The sequence below is a fragment of the Ylistrum balloti genome, unplaced genomic scaffold (genome assembly GCF_031769215.1).
Source record: "Ylistrum balloti isolate Yb309-2 unplaced genomic scaffold, AGI_CSIRO_Ybal_v1 Utg369782, whole genome shotgun sequence".
Lineage (NCBI taxonomy): Eukaryota > Metazoa > Mollusca > Bivalvia > Pectinida > Pectinidae > Ylistrum > Ylistrum balloti.
In genome coordinates this window covers 3,380,943-3,402,449 of record NW_026781970.1, presented here as the reverse complement: position 1 = coordinate 3,402,449, position 21,507 = coordinate 3,380,943, and the positions used below count along the sequence as shown (strand labels likewise).

Here is a 21,507-nt window from a genome sequence, read left to right as displayed (position 1 = left end):
TTAAACAAGTTAAATAGAATTCACCAAGAGAAAATGGAAACGGAACTGAGAAAAGTTTCGAATCTAGAGCCGAAAACCTTTTGGCATATTTTGAATGAAATTGATGGCCTCTGTATGGAACAGAAGTTAGACAAAAATATTAATGAATTATATAACTACTTTAAAGAGTTGAATAAGGGAGGTAACTCTGACGAGATGTTTGACGATGTGGTTATAGATGGGGACAGTAGATTTGATCATCTGTTGAATGGAAATATTACTGAATGTGAAATTAGAGAATCCATTGTAAGTTTGAAGTGTAATAAAGCTCCAGGTTTTGACGGAATTTTGAATGAATGTTTAAAATCTACCGTTGAACTGTTTAAACCTTTGTACTGCAAGTTGTTTAATATTATATTTAATACTGGTTGTATTCCCGACTCTTTGAAGGTAGGGGTTATTAAACCCATTTATAAACGTAAAGGAGATCCATCAGACTTAGACAATCACAGAGCTATAGGTCTTGTTTCATGTCTAGGAAAAGTTTTTATATCAATATTTAATAACAGACTAAACAAGTTGGCTGATGAAATTAATCAAGGTCTCTGGGAAAGAAATTATTCTGTTCATTTATAGATTTCAGGAAAGCTTTTGATTCAGTTTGGAGACTTGGTCTATGGAGAAAAGTTCAAAAGAGTAATATAACCGGGAAGATGTTCAAAGTAATATTTAATTTGTATGCAAATACTAAATCTTGTGTCAAAAATTGGAAATGAATTGTCAGAAATGTTCAATTGTAGTATCGGGGTAAAACAAGGAGAAAATTTATCACCGTTTTTATTTTCAAGTTATCTTAATGATCTGGAAGATTTTCTTGCAGAAAATTACGTTAATTGCCTTCAAACAATAGAAACTTTGAGTGAAAATATAGAAATGTACTTAAAATTGTTTATTCTTCTGTATCATTATTATGTCTGAAACAGCGGAAGGACTTCAATCTGCTCTTAATACTTTTGAAGTATATTGTAGTACCTGGAGGCTTAATGTTAATACTAACAAAATCAAAATTGTTATATTTGCAAAGAGAAAAGGTCGTACAGCCTTCCATTTTACACTGTGTAGTGAAGAAATTGAAATTCTTGATGAATTTCCTTATTTGGGTGTTTTAATTAATTACAACGGAAGTTACTTTAAAGCTAAATCTAAAATAATTGAACAGTCTAAAAACACTATGTTTGCTGTTTATAAGAAAATAAGAAATATTCAGCTTCCAGTAGACTTTCAGTTGAAGATTTTTGACTCACTTGTGTTGCCTATACTTTTATATTCAAAAATGTTCAAAATATCTTTATAGAAACTGGTTTAAACTTTATCTGGGACTACCAGAAAATATGTACATTTAATAGAAATTATTTGAAACTTGTCGTTAAGCAAAGATTACAAGACCATTTCATACAAAAATGGTTCAGTGATGTAATTAATTCCTCTCGAGGAAATACCTATTGTATAATGAAGAGTAATTTTGAATTAGAAAAATATCTTTTGAAACTTAAACCTAGAGAAAGTCAAATTATTGTTAAATTTAGAACTTCAAATATGCATTTACCTGTAGAAACAGGAAGATGGATTGGAATACCATGGGAGAACAGAATTTGTAATCTTTGCTCAAATGAAATTGGCGATGAATACCACTATCGTTTTAGATGCGATCATGAATCAGTTCGTAGAATTAGAGATCAATATATCCCACGTTACTATACTACTTATCCTAGTATTACAAAAATGCATGGACTTTTTTCTGTATGTTAATGTTAAAGTTTTATCAAATCTCAGTAATTTTTTTGAAAAGCTTGATAATCTATTGAATGTACGTAGTTAAAATAATATTATATATGTAATTGTTTACCGCCATGCCAAGAATGTTTTTTTTTTTTTTTTTTTTTTTTTAATCTGACTTCTTGTAACATACTTTGTATGTCTGAGAGTACCAATAAAATCTGAAATCTTATGTCTCTTCCATTGGGTAAACCAGGTGCGTTATATGAAAACCGACATACAGAATTCTTACTGAACATGTGGTGTAGTAAGTGCTGGGGTTTCACTTGAATGTAACCAGGCTGACCGACTCATTATTTGAGTATCAATTTAATGGGCTTAATTCCTTCCGGCTCTTCAGGAGAAGGGAAAAGTCCTGAAAGAGAGTAGAATAAGTACAAACGGACAGAAAAGTGTCCAACACTTCAGGAGAAGGGAAAAGTTCTGGAAGAGAGTAGAATAAGTACAAACGGACAGACATGTGTCCAACACTTCAGGAGAAGGGAAAAGTTCTGGAAGAGAGTAGAATACCTTGGGTTCATATATATCCTAGACCAGAAAAACCATGCCTTCCCCGAAATATGAAAGATGTCGACGAGGGAAGTTAGAGACATCTGATGAACTGCAGTGTGTAGAGCCCAATTTTTGTTCACTCTGCAATTTTTTTGTGGACTGGATGAATGTGGTATTGAATGTGTGTATATGCGTTGTCTTTTTGCCTATGTCAGAGTGTGTTCAGAAATAAGGGTATGAACAGATTACATCTCAGAATTATACTGAAGTGGCAATGGAAAAAATACAGCAATAAAAATATGAAAAGACGGAGTATGATCAGTAGGAAACCTATTCAGATTTCTAGCATAGCGGATTTACAAATGTTGGACCAGATGCATGTCTACACCAAGTGCACAGGACATAAGTGTACATGTGCATAATTTTCAGTCTGCACCGGTAAGTTTTGTAACGTGTAAGGGGGGTTTGTTACGAGTCCGTTCTCGAAATCACTGTATTTGAGTTCAGAGTTTGACTAACCTAGCATAACACCTTAAATACAAATATATACATATATGCCAGAGCTTATCTGAGCTCAGAATTATGTTAGATAACAGTTATTCTAAAGTTACAGTTTATCAACTACAAATATAAATAACTATGTGTTTAACCTATAAACTTGCTACAAATTAATTAAATCCTAAACTATATAATACAATGAGCTGTAACATTCAGCGCTCACTGAACTATTTACAAAGAGCCGAAACGTTCACTTGCTCACTGCGCCTCACTACTGAGCAAGCTACTCACAGCGACTGTACAAAGGGGCGTAACTCCTACTGCTCTACATACTCATACACAACACTCAGCGAACCTATTTGCTTTCACGTCCCGTTATGGCAACGCACTGTGGACCAGCAAACCCAGGCTATTCACGCGAGTGATAAAGTGAGTTTCTACCAGTGGATTAAATAACCAGCTCAACAATGAGTCGCAACGCGTGTGACAGAGAGGTTGGTGGAGTACAAGGCACTATTTCAGCCCTATCCCTCAACGCTGCTCATCTGCACAACTATGCTTCGTACACGAGCTCAATGATGTTGCTATACACCTACAATCTTAGTCTCCTAATCGCTTTGACTATGTGACTGTAAATATAACATCAATCCAAGCATCTTTTTGACACCGAGCATAAACAGAACAGGGACATAAATACAATCGTAGGTAACATCTACGTCACACTACCCACGCCTCCGAGGAACAGCGTCCTCGCTGATAACAATAAACAAAGAAAATACATAAAAGTAAATCAGTATATTAATAAAACTTTACAGGAAAAATTCAACAAATGTCTATTCACGCCCAATAGGTGTTTCCCATTCCTTGAACTCCACTACTTCGATCTGTCTTCCACACTCCTCCTACCGGGTGGTCTTGGTTAGGGTGTATCTCTCAGTGAGACTACCGAATTCTACAGTTGGAGTAGCCGAGCTCACTGTTGCTCTTTTCGGTGGCCTGGAATCGGGCTTCTTTCCCAGAGCTATCGGTCGGAGTTCTTCTATCAGTGACTGTTTCAAACTTGGAGTAGGAATGTCCTGCTCATGGGGTGACACATCAGACTTTTCACTACATTTTACTCCACTTGGAATTGGCCCTGGAGTAGTGGGTTTCCTTACGGTTCGTCCCGGAATCAGTGGTACTTCCGGGGGCTTCTAAGGTGACTCATCGTCATCTGAGCTTCAACCCGAGGAAGAATCGGAAAGAATTAAGTCACCGGGATCTTGTCCCATCCAGTTGCTCTCGTGAGAGTCACGAGGGCTGCCGGCGCTTGCAGTCGCTGTAGTGACAGCATGTCTTTTTCGGTGTCTCGTTAGGTTCGTGGCTCTCTCAGTGAAGTAGTTACAGTCCGGACACCGCAACATGCGCTTCATCTTCGCAAGGCCGCATTCTGCAAGATGCTTTGTCATGCTCTCCATTTCTATTGTTGCGTAGGGGCACATAGGGCACCGGTGTTGCATGGGAGTTGTCTTCGTCTTTGGCATTTTCTGGAAGTAAATAAAGAATCTATAGTTTATATAAGCTACATGTATGTAGATGAGGCAGTACTAACACTTGTTCGCGATACAAAAGCAGAATGCCAATATGGCTGTCTGCGTATACGCCTTGGGTTTGCCGTTCCTTCCGTGCGTTGACCAACAACCATTTTTGGGATTTTCATTTGGGCATCCTTACCTATGGTTTCAGTAATATCTTGCTCAAACGCCCTGTCATCAACTTGTGTGCATGCATCTCTCGAACCACACCAATAAGTCTCACTCTCTCCACTCAACATCTGCACTCTCCTTTTGCGAATGCGATCGGCATGCACTATTTGTGCCTTGCCGTTGCGCCCACATCTCACTTTATAAGAGACATCTGTCAGTTTCGTTAAAACCCTGAAAGGGCCCCTCCACCTGCTCGCCAGTTTGGGTGTTGTGCCTACTTTTACATTAGGAAAGAACACGAACACACTATCTCCAGACTGAAAAGTTTCCTACGACAATTTGTGGTCATAATTTTTCTTTTGTCGCATCATAGATCCCTTTGTGTTTTCTCTCACTAGAGTATGAGCTTTTTCAAGCCTTTCCTGGAGTTCCCATGCCCATCGATTCTGTGGAATCGACTTGGCATTTCTGGGCATCTCAAATTGTACATCGAGTGGTGTGCTCTCTTCCCTTCCGAGCAGTAACTGATTCGGAGAATATTGAGTTGTCTCATGCTCTGCCGATCTGTATGCCATCATTACATACGGGAAGTACTCATCCCAATCAGTTTGATGAGTGTTTACAAACATGCTGAGCATGTTAACAAGAGTTCTGTTGAACCGCTCCACCATGCCGTCAGACTGAGGATGTACGCGTTTTGTGAATGCGGAGGAGTTTGCACATTTCTTGGAACAGTGCACTCTCAAACTGTGTCCCCTGGTCAGAATAAACGACATAAGGTACTCCAAACCGTGCCACTACTTGTTCGACGAGGATCTTGGCAACTGTTTCCACCTCCATGTTTGGCATTGCAAAAGATTCAGTCCACTTCGTGTAATAGACTGCAATAACTAGGATATGCCTATTTCCACTCTCTGTGATGGGTAACTCACAAAGTATATCAAGGGCTATCATTTCCATCAGGAACCCAGATTCGGTAATCTACATTGGAGATCGTTTGGTTCGGCCCGGATTTTCCCTTTTATTGCATTTTTCACAACCCCTCACATAATTCCTGACATCGGCTTGAAGCTGAGGCCAATTATGACTCACTTTGCCAAGAGTTTGGTGACTCCAAGGTGTCCTGACGTCTCGTTATCGTGACAATGGGCTAGTAGAGCCCTTCTTTCCGAAGAGGGTATTATTGCCTGCAGACAAGTATCCTTGTTGGTATTCTTCCTATGCAACATGTCATCTTGCAGGATAAAGGACTCAAACTGTGTCCACAAAGTTTTTATCCATCTTCCTTGAGCGCCGGTGTCCTTGAACAAAGGCTTTTTTCACCTTTCTCAACCCATATTCTGACTTCCGCAATATCCTTATCCTCCTTCTGCTTCTCGAGTAGAGATGCGAGGTCTGAACTTTTGATTTGTACTGCAGTCTTAGTAGAACCCTGGGCTACTCTGACATTTTCCTCAGGTTTCTTGCAACCCTGTTCAGTTACAAATCCACACTATCTACAAGGAATCCTACTCAGACTGTCAGCGTTTAGGTGTTTCTTTCCAGGTCTATGGTCTATTTTTATGTCGTAGGTGCTGAGGAACTGCAGCCATCTAGCCATCTGACCTTCCGGCTCTTTGAAATTCAGGAGCCAACGCAATGAGCTGTGATCAGTGCGGAGCAGAAATTCTTTACCATAAAGGTAGTGTCGAAAATATTTTGTAAAGTGTACCACTGCTAAAAGCTCTTTTCTGGTTACACAATACTGTCTTTCTGACTAGGTTAAAGTTCTCCCAGCATATGCAATAGGTTTTTCAATTCTGAGAGGCTGCTTTATGGGTTGTACATCTCCGGTATTGATGCTATGCTTCACAAAATTAGTACATCCCAAATACCGAGCTGATGCAGCGAACAAAGTTTTGTACTGTTTCAGTAATGTTACCACCTCCTGTTGTTGTGTCTTGTTTAAATGCTCTTTTGATCTATCTAGCAGAGACCTCAAGTCTTCCCTTAATTCTTCGATGTCCGCATTCTCCTTACTCAATGGACTAGGACTCAAAACACTCTGTACCTGGGTCAATTGAGCTATCGATGTTCCAGGAAATATGACTTGTGATTCCTCTGTAAGATTCATTACTCTTACCGGAACCTCTGAGCATTTGGCTACTAAAGATCTAGCCACTAATGCTTTCTTTTTTCTCAAGAAACTTTCGTTCGCTTCCACTGTGAAGCTGTTACATTCTGGTTGTTTTCCTTCAGGGAAACACACCTTGCCAGAAATAATTATTTCACTAGAAGGGGGCAGGTTGATTTTCTCAGATGCATAGACTCGAAAGCACCCAAGCGCTCCCTCATATTTCATCTCAACAGCATAGTCGTCTATGGTTAAACATCCATGTCGGAGATCTAAGACTCCTTTCTTGGCTTGCATGAAATCTAAGCCTAGAATTCCGTCTGTACCAATGCTTGCTACTACTGCCTCAAAGTATGTCTCTTCGCACCCCTCCAATTTAAAGAGAAATCCTCCTTTCCCAACAGCATCTAGATTAGTGCCATTCGCAGCCAGAATATCCTGTTCAACTTCCCTCAATGTCGGCTTTACCGAGGTTGATAAGCGATCATATACTTCCTTTGAGATCAGAGTTATTGTAGCACCGGTATCAACCAGTAATTTAGTCTCCAGTCCCTGAACATTTGCTTTGACATATAGACCAGCTTCATGCACAGCAGAAGATATACCAACTCCAGCATTTGGTTTCCTTTTCCTCCAGGCTCGAAGAGGTTTGGCGGAAGGTGTGGAGGAGTCCAGTTGTTTGCTCGCTTTACCACTATTATTGTTCTCTGGACAGTTTGGTCGTATATGACCTTCTTCTCCACACTTATAACACCGCTTTTTCTGAGGCTGACTGTCATTTTTCTTCACTGTCTTTCTTTTTATTGTGTTGACCTCTTGTTGTAATGATTCTAGCTTTTTCTCAAGTCCCTCCAGAGTACTCTGAAAACTGCTCATCTCTGCGGTTAGCTGCAACGGTAGACTCTCTACAACCTCAGGATGCTATGCGTGGTGAACGACCTTCTTTCCCAAATTTCTCTGCTCAGTTATACGCTTCCAATTCAACGGCCAAACGGATTGCATCTGTCAGGTTTACAGGTCTTGACTGCTTGATCCGTATCCTCATATCCGAGTCGACCAGAGCGTCTATAAACTGCTGCTTAGCTAAGGTGTCTCTCACATCGGATGGTACCGTGGGGTAAGCTAAATTAACCAGCCTTCGTATGGCTTGCCCTAGCTCGGGTAGGCTCTCACCAGCCTTCTGTCTACGCTCCAACAACTGTATCCTATGTAGCTCGTTTGGTTAGGGGGAGCAAACCTTTCTTCCAAAGCAGTTTCCAGTGATTGGTAGTCCTCCTGTAACCCTACAGGTATATCACCAAGGATCCCTTGAGCCTGTCAAGCTCACTGCCAGGTAAAGCCATTTATGTTTCTCTGTCCACTCATTTATGCGGGCGCATTCCTCAAAATGAGATTTTTAGTCTCTCTAGGACGTCGTCCCATCGAATGTGGAGGCCTTCACTTTTACAGAGTTTGTACGCAGTTGACCAGGGTTCGACGGCGACTCAAAATCTTGGTGTTCCTTAATATCAGCGCGCCGCTGAGTAATATTTGGGTGATTGGGCATATTTGGGTAGTCATTCCTAAATGTGACACTACGTCGATGCCGTGACGTCATAGGATTAGACAATGGAGTCTGGAGTCGATCGTTCTCGATTTTCATATCATTAAGCTGTGTTCTCGTCGACTTGATTTCCTCATCAATAGACTTTGATAGTTCAGCTGCTAAGGACAATCTCCCACTATTACCAAAATTATTGTCTATGCTCATGTCGTGCAGTTGATGTGATGAGCTAGCACTGGACCGGTATCCAGACTCAGGCGAAGTTTCTGAAAATCTGTGACGAGGTGTTTCTCTCAACGGACTTGCCCTGTCTACAGCCTCCTTACTTCTGTAAGTGCCACGAAGCTCTTCCAAACGAGCATCTATGTCTCTAACCTCATCCTCCTCACTAGAAACATACATAGCGAGTTACTATTTTCCAAGCTTAGGTCAACTCGTATTTTGGGGAACTACGTATAAAATACTGTGTTACAGTTAATGTAACGTGTAAGGCGTAACGTGTAAAGTGAGTTTCTACCAGTGGATTAAATAACCAGCACAACGATGAGTCGGAACGCGTGTAACAGAGAGGTTGGTGGAGTACAAGGCACTATTTCAGCCCTATCCCTTAACGCTGCTCATCTGCACAACTATGCTTCGTACACGAGCTCAATGATGTTGCTATACACCTGCCGCTAACAGATGTGAATTCTTCAACGGCCAGAACAGAATAATCCTAATCCTACGCTGCCAGTCCCCTTTTATACTGCACAGGACAGCGGGAAAACTGCCGGAAGTAAACCCCCCCTAGACAATCTTAGACTCCTAATCGCTTTGACTATGTGACTGTAAATATAACATCAATCCAAGCATCTATTTGACACCGAGCATAAACAGAACAAGGACATAAATACAATCGTAGGTAACATTTACGTTACAGTTTTCTGGGTTGATGTGGAAAATCCTATAAATCTACATGGCATTGACATGAGAACTAGTTGCAAACTTGCTACTGTAGCTGAAATATTTTTTTCCATGCAAAAAAGGCATAAATGTACCGATAACTACCCAACTCTTCTCCTGAAGGCCTGGTAATTCTTTTCAAGCGATTCCTTTTATCCGCCATTTTTGCTTTTTCTACCTCCAATCGGATGGTTTCGTATCAAGGGACGTAACTCAGAAAAGACAATTATTTCGCGATATGTTATCGAAAAGTTTGTGCATAGCGGATAGTTAAAACAATCTACGATAGCCGATGGTCTGTTTGCCCAATATTCATAGATTCTAACGGTTTTTTTTCTCGTGTCCATCACATAAATGTCCATCTCGATCTCATTGCCTGACAAGCTTATCGCTGTGTCATCACTGAGCGAAACGAAGGGAGGTGACCGTGTGGCATGATAAATGTTTGCATGATGTCATACATCATACAAGAACATTTCTCTCACATGTCCGTTGTCGAAATGTTACGATATCTCTGAAGATATGTCTATGTCAACAGCATTGTTTTCTCAACATATCTGTAACTTAACATTTGTTTGTGGCACGCAGATTGGTGTGAATTTTAGGTAGTGTTTCTGAAATGTTTACTACATGAGCTGCAACATAATCGCACAATGTATGAAAGCATTAGGGAATAACTAATCTCTACGTGAAATCCTTAAAATTCATAAATGTATATTATAAATTATATAGCTTTTGGGAATCATCACTGTCTTCACTTCAGTTGCAGTATCACCATTGGTCAAGTCGTCTTGCACGAGTAATTTTAACTGTATCAGTATTAATGGATTTCAGGTATGAGTTTTATCTAAATGAACCATTCTTACTTCCCAACAGAGAAATTGTGTCATCTCTCTTGATCACGACCTCTTTGGAAAACTGCTGAATATAGATGCGGTAACCCGTATGAAGGCTTTTAGCACGATCTTTGATTCTGTGCCTAATGCACGGATAACCGATATTTATCAATAAGACCGTTACGACTGTAGTCGTGTGGTTCTTGGAAGAACAACCAAACCCTTCTTCTTTTTCTTTTTTGTTACCATGGCGCCGCAGCAGAACACCCGGGAATCTCATACCCAGGGCCATGCGCAGTTGATGTGTCACGTGCAGTATATTAATTATTTGTAATTTTATTTATGGAGAAGAGTTCATAAGTTGTTAGAACTTGTCTCTGGTCCATTTATCTGCTACTGAAAATAAAATATGTTTAAATCATTGAAATAATGCTGAAGAAATGTGATGTCAAATGGAAAGTGGTGATGAAAACTCAATTATGAGACAAGTCAAAGGGGTATTCCGCACATGTTAGGGTTTGAAAGGATGTTATTTAAGAAAATTGTACTAAATCATCTACCACTGATCTTACACCCCAGTTCACCATTTAAACAAACATGTTTTTTTGCGAAAGTTTTAGTCGAGCTAGGTCGATTTACAAACGTTCGCGCGGCCCTGATTACGTCATATCCGGTTGGCGTTGCTAAAAGTCGAACAGAATGATATTTGTTACCATGGCGCCGCAGCAGAATAATGCTTAAGAAATATGATGTCAAACGGAAATGATAAAATCAGCAGGAAAAAAACGAATAAAGTGATAAAATTGCAACCTAGCAATTTTGTGAACAGCATACACGCTTGTGCATCTACCCAATAATTCTGCATAACATCTATGAGCCAGTGACCTTTCAGTTCCGGATTTCCCGATGCGCTATATTTAGACGGGTTGGCTGCGAGTATTCCCACCCATTTCGCTGGTTCAAACTGACCACACGAGAGATATTTTGATGCTAACAATGCTTTAAAAGTCACGAGGATGAGTTTTTAAAAGGTACAGAACAGTCAGAAATTTTGCTACTTGAATATTCTTCTTAATATAACATGGCATATCATATTCAAATCAGCAGATTCATGTATAGCACGTTATATACGTGTCTGAAATCAGTTAAGTTTTACATGATGGAAAATCTGAAAGATTTCACGGGCCGTAAAAACAGGATCAGCAGGATTCTGAAACTGACTATAAGTAAAGCGTGGGATTGCCTATAGTGAGTTTTAAGAAATAGGATATATTAAATGAACACTACTTTGATTGGGCGCAACCAAACGGACTTGACCAATAAGAATGCGTGTTCTATATTTGGTAGATGTAATCGAATGGGAACCTCTTGTGGACAAGCAGATGGTTTCATTCCCCCCATTTAGAAGGAAGTAGTACTTTCGTGAGCTTACACGTTCAACATGACGAAATCCTTAGTGGGATTTGCCGTTGTATCAGTGCTCCTGTGTGCTTCATTTACAGCGTCCAAGTCTCAAAAGGTAATATTGACACAATTACATTAGTTCGCATGTGACATATTGACAATGTGTATGTGTGTGTATGTCAGTTTACCTGTGTCAAACCCCATGTGCGATCAATCATACTGACAGCATATATATTTAATGTGAGAACTTGGAATTAGCGATCAGTCAAGTAGACATCTGTACTGGACTTATACTTGTCCACCTGCTTATCGTATCAAGATTTCAATATTTTGTACACTATCACAGGAATCGGGTTAAATTCCTGGTATTTTTTTCTCAATGTTATGATTATTTTTCATGAAACATGTTCGGTTGCTGTGATAAAAAAATATTTCAAGGTTCATATATTCTAATATATACTAGTTAACCTACCTAAGATTGTAAAAAGTAAAACTAATAAAGAGTGAACATGAAAAAAAAAGCATATCACAATATTGAGGTTTAAAAAGACACTGACAAGATAGAGATGGTACAGGACTGCCCATTATGTATCATAACACCTCAAGTGTTGGTAACATGTTAGACTGTATTTAATGACATGACATTGCCAGTCACAGAAACGACCAGCAGCTGAACATGCTACATTAATATGCCATAGCAACCTCTAACAGCTGATCCTCACTACATGGCCTTCAAGACACTGTCATAAAAAATCTTTCTGAAATATCATTTGCAGAATGTCCATAAGGAAAGAATCCTCCTTTCCCCAGACAATCAATGATTGGAATATACTTTGCCTGAGATTTCATTAGCAGACACCATATGTTTCAAGTCAGCAATCTCCTTTTTTGAATAATTAAACCTGATTCTCTCGACTTCTTACCAGAGCCAACATAAATGACAAAACCTTTAACCATTTGAAGTTGGTCATTTTCTGGTAGAAGTATTACAGAATGGAACAGTGTACAGTTGTGATAATGCACTTTAAAACACTCTGGTATTACAATAGAAATACAATGGTCTAAGTAATCTTGAAAGGTTGAGGAGAAAACCAGTTCAGTCTGTACAGTTAAGTCCCAGCTTGTATATCAAACCTCTCAAAACCTCAGACATAACCATTTACAAAAAAGGTGAGTTTGAAAGACCAAATGGAAGTTAAGGATCAAATTTGAATTTCAAGGTGTTAGGGTCAATGTTACTGTTCCCTTTTTGGAAATTTCTTGTCGGCACTCAAGGAGCTTTATTACATCAACTTAAAAAGGACTATAATATCTTGGACAAATTTGTGTTTTGGAGTAGTGGGATCAAGGTCAAGGTTGCTGCTACTCAGCACCCAAGTAGTTTAATTTCTTCAGTGCCTTTGATAAAATTTCACACTCATTCAAAGGCGTCTAATATGATTGAAAAGTTAAAATTTCAGGGTGATGGAGTCTTGGTCACTGTTACCATTTTTTTTTTTTTAATCCCTGCCTGCAGTAATCTAGTAACTTCATTCCTTGAAGAACTCTATGAAACTTTACACACTTTGTTGTATTAATTATGCAAGAGTGACAGGAGAAACCTTCCCTATTTCCATTCTGTTTCTCAGCACATTCTGACCATTTTACAAAAGTACAATATATACAATGTCTGTCATTTACAAACTTTGGGAAAAAGATTGTAAAACCTGTGTGCAAAGATTAATTTCATAACACTTTGTTTTTTGGAGGGGTTGGTTATTACAAATATATATAAAAAAAAACATGTATTCCTATTGTCTGGTTGAAAGTGAATCAACTACCCAAAAGTTTGGGCTACACATTATTTAGATAAGTGCATACATGACTGCAAATATTTTATATAAGGAAATTAATTGAATTTTTTAAGTTATGTGTTTGTCTCATATAACTGTCATCTACCATTAATTTACATCTAGCAGTATTTCACAAGCAACAATTGTCACTGCAACACAGGTTTTCTTACATTTTGACTCTAATCCAGAAGGTAGAGGATCATGAGACGAGTCCTTACCAATAGTCTCATGATCAAAGTAAGTTACCGACTGCTTTTAAGTCTTTAAATGTTTTAAGGTTGTTCCTTACTATGGGTAATGGTTCATCTTTTGATGTCCTACTAACAGTTTGTTGATAGGTATTAGTGGATATTGATGTTTCTTGGTTACTAACAGTTTGTTGATAGGTATTAATGGATATTGATGTTTCTTGGTCACTAACAGTTGGTTGATAGGTATTAGTGGATACTGATGTTTCTTGGTCACTAACAGTTTGTTGATAGGTATTAGTGGATATTGATGTTTCTTGGTTACTAACAGTTTGTTGATAGGTATTAGTGGATACTGATGTTTCTTGGTTACTAACAGTTTGTTGATAGGTATTAGTGGATATTGATGTTTCTTGGTTACTAACAGTTTGTTGATAGGTATTAGTGGATATTGATGTTTCTTGGTTACTAACAGTTTGTTGATAGGTATTAGTGGATATTGATGTTTCTTGGTCACTAACAGTTTGTTGATAGGTATTAGTAGATATTGATGTTTCTTGGTCACTAACAGTTTGTTGATAGGTATTAGTGGATACTGATGTTTCTTGTTTACAGACAATTTGTTGATAGGTATTAGTAGATATTGATGTTTATTGTTTACTAACAGTTTGTTGATAGGTATTAGTGGATATTGATGTTTATTGTTTACTAACAGTTTGTTGATAGGTATTAGTGGATATTGATGTTTCTTGGTCACTAACAGTTTGTTGATAGGTATTAGTGGATACTGATGTTTCTTGGTTACTAACAGTTTGTTGATAGGTATTAGTGGATACTGATGTTTCTTGGTCACTAACAGTTTGTTGATAGGTATTAGTGGATATTGATGTTTCTTGGTCACTAACAGTTTGTTGATAGGTATTAGTGGATATTGATGTTTCTTGGTCACTAACAGTTTGTTGATAGGTATTAGTGGATACTGATGTTTCTTGGTTACTAACAGTTTGTTGATAGGTATTAGTGGATACTGATGTTTCTTGGTCACTAACAGTTTGTTGATAGGTATTAGTGGATATTGATGTTTCTTGTTTACTAACAGTTTGTTGATAGGTATTAGTGGATACTGATGTTTCTTGGTTACTAACAGTTTGTTGATAGGTATTAGTGGATACTGATGTTTCTTGGTTACTAACAGTTTGTTGATAGGTATTAGTGGATATTGATGTTTCTTGGTTACTAACAGTTTGTTGATAGATATTAGTGGATACTGATGTTTCTTGGTTACTAACAGTTTGTTGATAGGTATTAGTGGATATTGATGTTTCTTGGTCACTAACAGTTTGTTGATAGGTATTAGTGGATACTGATGTTTCTTGGTTACTAACAGTTTGTTGATAGGTATTAGTGGATACTGATGTTTCTTGGTCACTAACAGTTTGTTGATAGGTATTAGTGGATATTGATGTTTCTTGGTTACTAACAGTTTGTTGATAGGTATTAGTGGATATTGATGTTTCTTGGTTACTAACAGTTTGTTGATAGGTATTAGTGGATATTGATGTTTCTTGGTCACTAACAGTTTGTTGATAGGTATTAGTGGATACTGATGTTTCTTGGTTACTAACAGTTTGTTGATAGGTATTAGTGGATATTGATGTTTCTTGGTTACTAACAGTTTGTTGATAGATATTAGTAGATATTGATGTTTATTGTTTACTAACAGTTTGTTGATAGGTATTAGTGGATACTGATGTTTCTTGGTTACTAACAGTTTGTTGATAGGTATTAGTGGATATTGATGTTTCTTATTTACTAACAGTTTGTTGATAGGTATTAGTGGATATTGATGGTTCTTGTTTACTAACAGTTTGTTGATAGGTATTAGTGGATATTGATGTTTCTTGTTTACTAACAGTTTGTTGATAGGTATTAGTGGATATTGATGGTTCTTGTTTACTAACAGTTTGTTGATAGGTATTAGTGGATATTGATGTTTCTTGGTCACTAACAGTTTGTTGATAGGTATTAGTGGATACTGATGTTTCTTGGTTACTAACAGTTTGTTGATAGGTATTAGTGGATATTGATGTTTCTTGGTTACTAACAGTTTGTTGATAGATATTAGTAGATATTGATGTTTATTGTTTACTAACAGTTTGTTGATAGGTATTAGTGGATATTGATGTTTCTTGGTCACTAACAGTTTGTTGATAGGTATTAGTGGATACTGATGTTTCTTGTTTACTAACAGTTTGTTGATAGGTATTAGTGGATATTGATGTTTCTTGGTCACTAACAGTTTGTTGATAGGTATTAGTGGATATTGATGGTTCTTGTTTACTAACAGTTTGTTGATAGGTATTAGTGGATATTGATGTTTCTTGGTCACTAACAGTTTGTTGATAGGTATTAGTGGATATTGATGTTTCTTGTTTACTAACAGTTTGTTGATAGGTATTAGTGGATACTGATGTTTCTTGGTTACTAACAGTTTGTTGATAGGTATTAGTGGATACTGATGTTTCTTGGTTACTAACAGTTTGTTGATAGGTATTAGTGGATACTGATGTTTCTTGGTTACTAACAGTTTGTTGATAGGTATTAGTGGATACTGATGTTTCTTGGTTACTAACAGTTTGTTGATAGGTATTAGTGGATATTGATGTTTCTTGGTTGCTAACAGTTTGTTGATAGGTATTAGTGGATATTGATGTTTCTTGGTCACTAACAGTTTGTTGATAGGTATTAGTGGATACTGATGTTTCTTGTTTACAGACAATTTGTTGATAGGTATTAGTAGATATTGATGTTTCTTGGTTACTAACAGTTTGTTGATAGGTATTAGTGGATACTGATGTTTCTTGGTTACTAACAGTTTGTTGATAGGTATTAGTGGATATTGATGTTTCTTGGTTACTAACAGTTTGTTGATAGGTATTAGTGGATACTGATGTTTCTTGGTCACTAACAGTTTGTTGATAGGTATTAGTGGATACTGATGTTTCTTGGTCACTAACAGTTTGTTGATAGGTATTAGTGGATACTGATGTTTCTTGGTTACTAACAGTTTGTTGATAGGTATTGGGAGATTTTGTTGTTTCTTGTTTCATGTTGTGACCAATATTATTACCTGTTTACTTTTCATAACTTCATGAAAGTAAAAACCAAGAGAAGCATTAAGAGAAATAGATAGTAGTCATTCCTGTGGATTGTCTGATACACTGTAAGACCTGTGATATACCTTAAGCTACACTGAAATGTTCACATGGACATCCCAAGGATACATTACCCAAAATGAACACTGCAGAATGCATTTACAAAATCGGATGCAAGAACTACAACACATCACATGTCTAAGTGACTGGAACGAGATTTAGGGCTGACCTTGTGAACACTTGAAAGATGCGGAAACCAGCAACGGCAGGATTTACCAGATCAAAACGGAAACAATCCAAGTCCCTGATCAATAAAGCTGCAATCTTAAGATCATTTCCACTCAGCAAAATGATATTATTGACTGGGACATTTTTCAATGTGGAAAGAGAGAATAGATAAAGGAAACCTTTTTGATAAGCTGTAGTGGAGAGGTACCGGAAAGAGGAGGGTAGGAAGGCTATAGACTCTCTCACATCTATCACCTGGTTCTGATAAGCTGTAATGGAGAGGTACCGGAAAGAGGGGGGTAGGAGGGCCATAGGCTCTCTCACATCTATCACCTGGTTCTGATAAGCTGTAGAGGAGAGGTACCGGAAAGAGGGGGGTATGAGGGCCATAGGCTCTCTCACATCTATCACCTGGTTCTGATCAGCTGTAGTGGAGAGGTTTCAAATCGGAAAGAGGGGGTGTATGAGGGCCATAGGCTCTCTCACATCTATCACCTGGTTCTGATAAGCTGTAGTGGAGAGGTACCGAAAAGAGAGGGGTATGAGGGCCAAAGGCTCTCTCACATCTATCACCTGGTTTTGAGCTGAATGGATTTTTGAGGCTTTTGCACAATTAATTATACCCCCCGCAACGAAGTTAGGGGGGGTATACTGGAATCAGGTTGTCCGTCTGTCCGTCTGTCTGTAGACACATTTTGTCTGGCTAACTCCTCCTAATCCTGTGAACCGATTTTGATGAAACTTTACAGGAATATTAAGGATCATGTGTAGATATGCATGCTCCTTTTTTTTTTTTTGAAAAGTTTGGTTGCCATGGTAACTGGTCACTATAAACCTGTTTTCTAATAAATGTCCATAACTCCTCAGTTATTTGACCGATTGTATTCAAACTTAGTAAAAAGATGTAATTCAGTAAGGCCAATAATTGGACATATTAGACGTTTCCCAAACTGTTACTGCGGAAACACAATCCTGGCCTCTGATTGGTCAATATTTAGATATTGTCCAATTTTGACCAAATTTAGTATATAGGGTTATTAGGGGATGCCAAACATTATAAATGTGCGGGGGGTATTGGTCAGCCATCTAGGTGACAGTTCTAGTTTGATATGCCTGTGGAATATAACCGTATTTAAAAAGTCTTTAAGACAATTATGTTGCCATTCCATACATTATATATTACCATAGTATACATATGATTACAGTTTAAAACACTCAAATAGATTTTACGAAGTAATCAGTGTATGTTTCAACAGCACAAAATTTGCAGATCTCAATTACCTCACATAAAGTTTATACTTGCATATACTGTATCAGAATCTAAAATTTTAACAAAATAAATATTGTTTTGCATTAGAAAATAGGAAGTTTAAGGTAAAAGTTAAGTAATATAATCCTGCCATTTTAGTAGCAAAATTAACTTTCTACATAAAATGTTGTGACTCCTTTTTGTTTCTGAAATCACTTCATTTATTGGAATTTCTGAGAAGGGAGACTGATCACTTAGGGATTCAGAAATAAAACGAACATATAAATGTTGAGGGAGAACACGCTGACATATGGTTTGGAATGTGACTTCAACAATGTGATCAATTCAAATATGAGATCAGTTACCCGGTCAACACGAGCAGTGATAATAAGGACGACAGTACATGGATTCCATCACCACTAGGTTGGGAAGAGATTTCTTGGTAATAAAGAACCATACACACTCCTTAAAATATTTGGATTTTGAAGAATTTTGATTGTGCGGTAAATTACCAATTTTCAGGAGTAATAAGAACATAGAAGGAATGCTGACAAAACACAAGTTGTGTGTAATGACTGAAAGGTGAAAAATCAGTAAAACAACGAAATCTGAATTCTATTTAGAAAATGAAAGTCACACACAAGAAACAGAATAAAAATCTAATTTGATGCATTGGATTTACTTTTTACCTTCATGTAACTTTTAAATGTTGTCATTATGTCACTTTACTATTGTTTCTGCTATCTGCATCCTTCATAATAATGGACTTCGATGGTGGATTTACCATTTACCTTCATGTAACTTTTAAACGTTGTCATTATGTCACTTTACTATTGTTTCTGCTATCTGCATCCTTCATAATAATGGACTTCGATGGTGGATTTACCATTTACCTTCATGTAACTTTTAAACGTTGTCATTATGTCACTTTACTATTGTTTCTGCTATCTGCATCCTTCATAATAATGGACTTCGATGGTGGATTTACCATTTACCTTCATGTAACTTTTAAACGTTGTCATTATGTCACTTTACTGTTGTTTCTGCTATCTGCATCCTTCATAATAATGGACTTCAATGGTGGATTTACCATTTACCTTCATGTAACTTTTAAACGTTGTCATTATGTCACTTAACTATTGTTTCTGCTATCTGCATCCTTCATAATAATGGACTTCGATGGTGGATTTACCATTTACCTTCATGTAACTTTTAAACATTGTCATTATGTCACTTAACTATTGTTTCTGCTATCTGCATCCTTCATAATGATGGACTTCGATGGTGGATTTACCATTTACCTTCATGTAACTTTTAAACGTTGTCATTATGTCACTTTACTATTGTTTCTGCTATCTGCATCCTTCATAATAATGGACTTCAATGGATTAATGTTTAATTTCCAGGTACACTATAAGTAACACCACACTCAGAGTGGAGCATAGGGGAATCACTCATTATTCATTTCCTCCTTTGTGTCCTGGTAAATTAACAAATATATACCTCATCATTTCACTGACTGGGAGTGACTCGCAGATCAATTTACTGTTAATGGACAGTCTAATGGATGAGATGTCCACACTACTATAGCCCACTGGAGCCATTATTATCACAACCACTCCTCAGAATTAAACGGAGAACATTGATTGAAAGCTGACCAATATATCAATGGTTATCGGAACACAAGGAAACAAGGATTTGCTAATTCATATCTCTTTCTAGATACAGGAATTAAAAAAAAACAAACTTTTGTCTATTTACTTAAACAATAAAGAAAAGAAAATTCCAGAATTGTTATGTCATTTTTTGGTAAAGTCACACAACTGTAATATCTGTCTCAACCTCTATTCACTGGACAAACAAACAGACGAGAATCAGCAGTAACATTACAAGGAAAATGCAGTGTCTGTATAAACAATATATGCATTTGTTTTTATTTACACTGGTATTTATTAATTACCAACACATCATTGTCACTATTTTGAAGCATTACCAAAATGAGAACTTCCCTTAACCATGAGGTGATATGCTAGCAGGTGTATCATATGGTAATGTAGTCCATATACAGAGCACGTCATGAAAGTTCAAAGACAGCTGTTAAATCTAGATTAAACATTGGGATGTTGAATATATTAAGTTAAATGTTTCCCTGTATCAAGGTGAATGTCCCTGTATTAAGTTGAATGTTTCCCTGTATCAAGGTGAATGTTTCCCTGTATCAAGGTGAATGTTCCCTGTATTAAGTTGAATATTTCCCTGTATCAAGGTGAATGTTTCCCTGTATCAAAGTGAATGTTCCCTGTATCAAGGTGAATGTTTCCCTGTATCAAGGTGAATGTTTCCCTGTATTAAGTTGAATGTTTCCCTGTATTAAGGTGAATGTTCCCTGTATCAAGGTGAATGTTTCCCTGTATTAAGTTAAATGTTTCCCTGTATCAAGGTGAATGTTTCCCTGTATTAAGTTGAATGTTTCTCTGTATTAAGGTGAATGTTCCCTGTATCAAGGTGAATGTTCCCTGTATCAAGGTGAATGTTTCTCTGTATCAAGGTGAATGTTCCCTGTATTAAGGTGAATGTTTCCCTGTATTAAGGTGAATGTTCCCTGTATTAAGGTGAATGTTTCCCTGTATTAAAGTGAATGTTCCCTGTATTAAGGTGAATGTTTCCCTGTATTAAGGTGAATATTTCTCTGTATCAAGGTGAATGTTTCTCTGTATCAAGGTGAATGTTTCTCTGTATCTAGGTGAATGTTTCCCTGTATCAAGGTGAATGTTTCTCTGTATCAAGGTGAATGTTTCCCTGTATCAAGGTGAATGTTTCTCTGTATCAAGGTGAATGTTTCCCTGTATTAAGGTGAATGTTCCCTGTATCAAGGTGTATGTTTCTCTGTGTTAAAGTCAATGTTTCCCTGTATTAAGGTGAATGTTTCCCTGTGTTAAAGTCAATGTTTCCCTGTATTAAGGTGAATGTTTCCCTGTATTAAGGTGAATGTTTCCCTGTGTTAAAGTCAATGTTTCCCTGTATTAAGGTGAATGTTTCCCTGTATTAAGGTGAATGTTTCTCTGTATCAAGGTGAATGTTTCTCTGTATTAAGGTGAATGTTTCCCTGTGTTATGATAATGTGTCCCTGTATCAAGGTGAATGTTTCCCTGTGTCAAGGTGAATGTTTCTCTGTATTAAGGTGAATGTTCCCTGTATCAAGGTGAATGTTTCTCTGTATTAAGGTGAATGTTCCCTGTATCAAGGTGAATGTTCCCTGTATCAAGGTGAATGTTTCTCTGTATTAAGGTGAATGTTTCCCTGTATTAAGGTGAATGTTCCCTGTATCAAGGTGAATGTTTCTCTGTATTAAGGTGAATGTTCCCTGTATCAAGGTGAATGTTTCTCTGTATTAAGGTGAATGTTTCTCTGTATTAAGGTGAATGGTCCTCTGTGTTAAAGTCAATGTTTCCCTGTATCAAGGTGAATGTTTCTCTGTGTTAAGTTGAATGTTTCCCTGTGTTAAAGTCAATGTTTCCCTGTATTAA

At 37.4% G+C, this 21,507-nt stretch overlaps 1 protein-coding gene across 1 annotated transcript in view; it reads left to right on the top strand.

Annotated features, from left to right (window-relative positions):
* The first annotated feature begins 11,274 nt into the window (after nucleotides 1-11,274).
* The window catches only part of LOC132544113 (glutaminyl-peptide cyclotransferase-like), a 30,769-nt gene continuing 20,536 nt past the window's right edge, over nucleotides 11,275-21,507 (top strand). Inside the window, exon 1 of the mRNA XM_060207680.1 lies at nucleotides 11,275-11,443. Within this exon, the coding sequence (XP_060063663.1) occupies nucleotides 11,366-11,443 (78 nt within the window). The 5' untranslated portion in view covers nucleotides 11,275-11,365. The remainder of the gene's footprint in view (nucleotides 11,444-21,507) is intronic.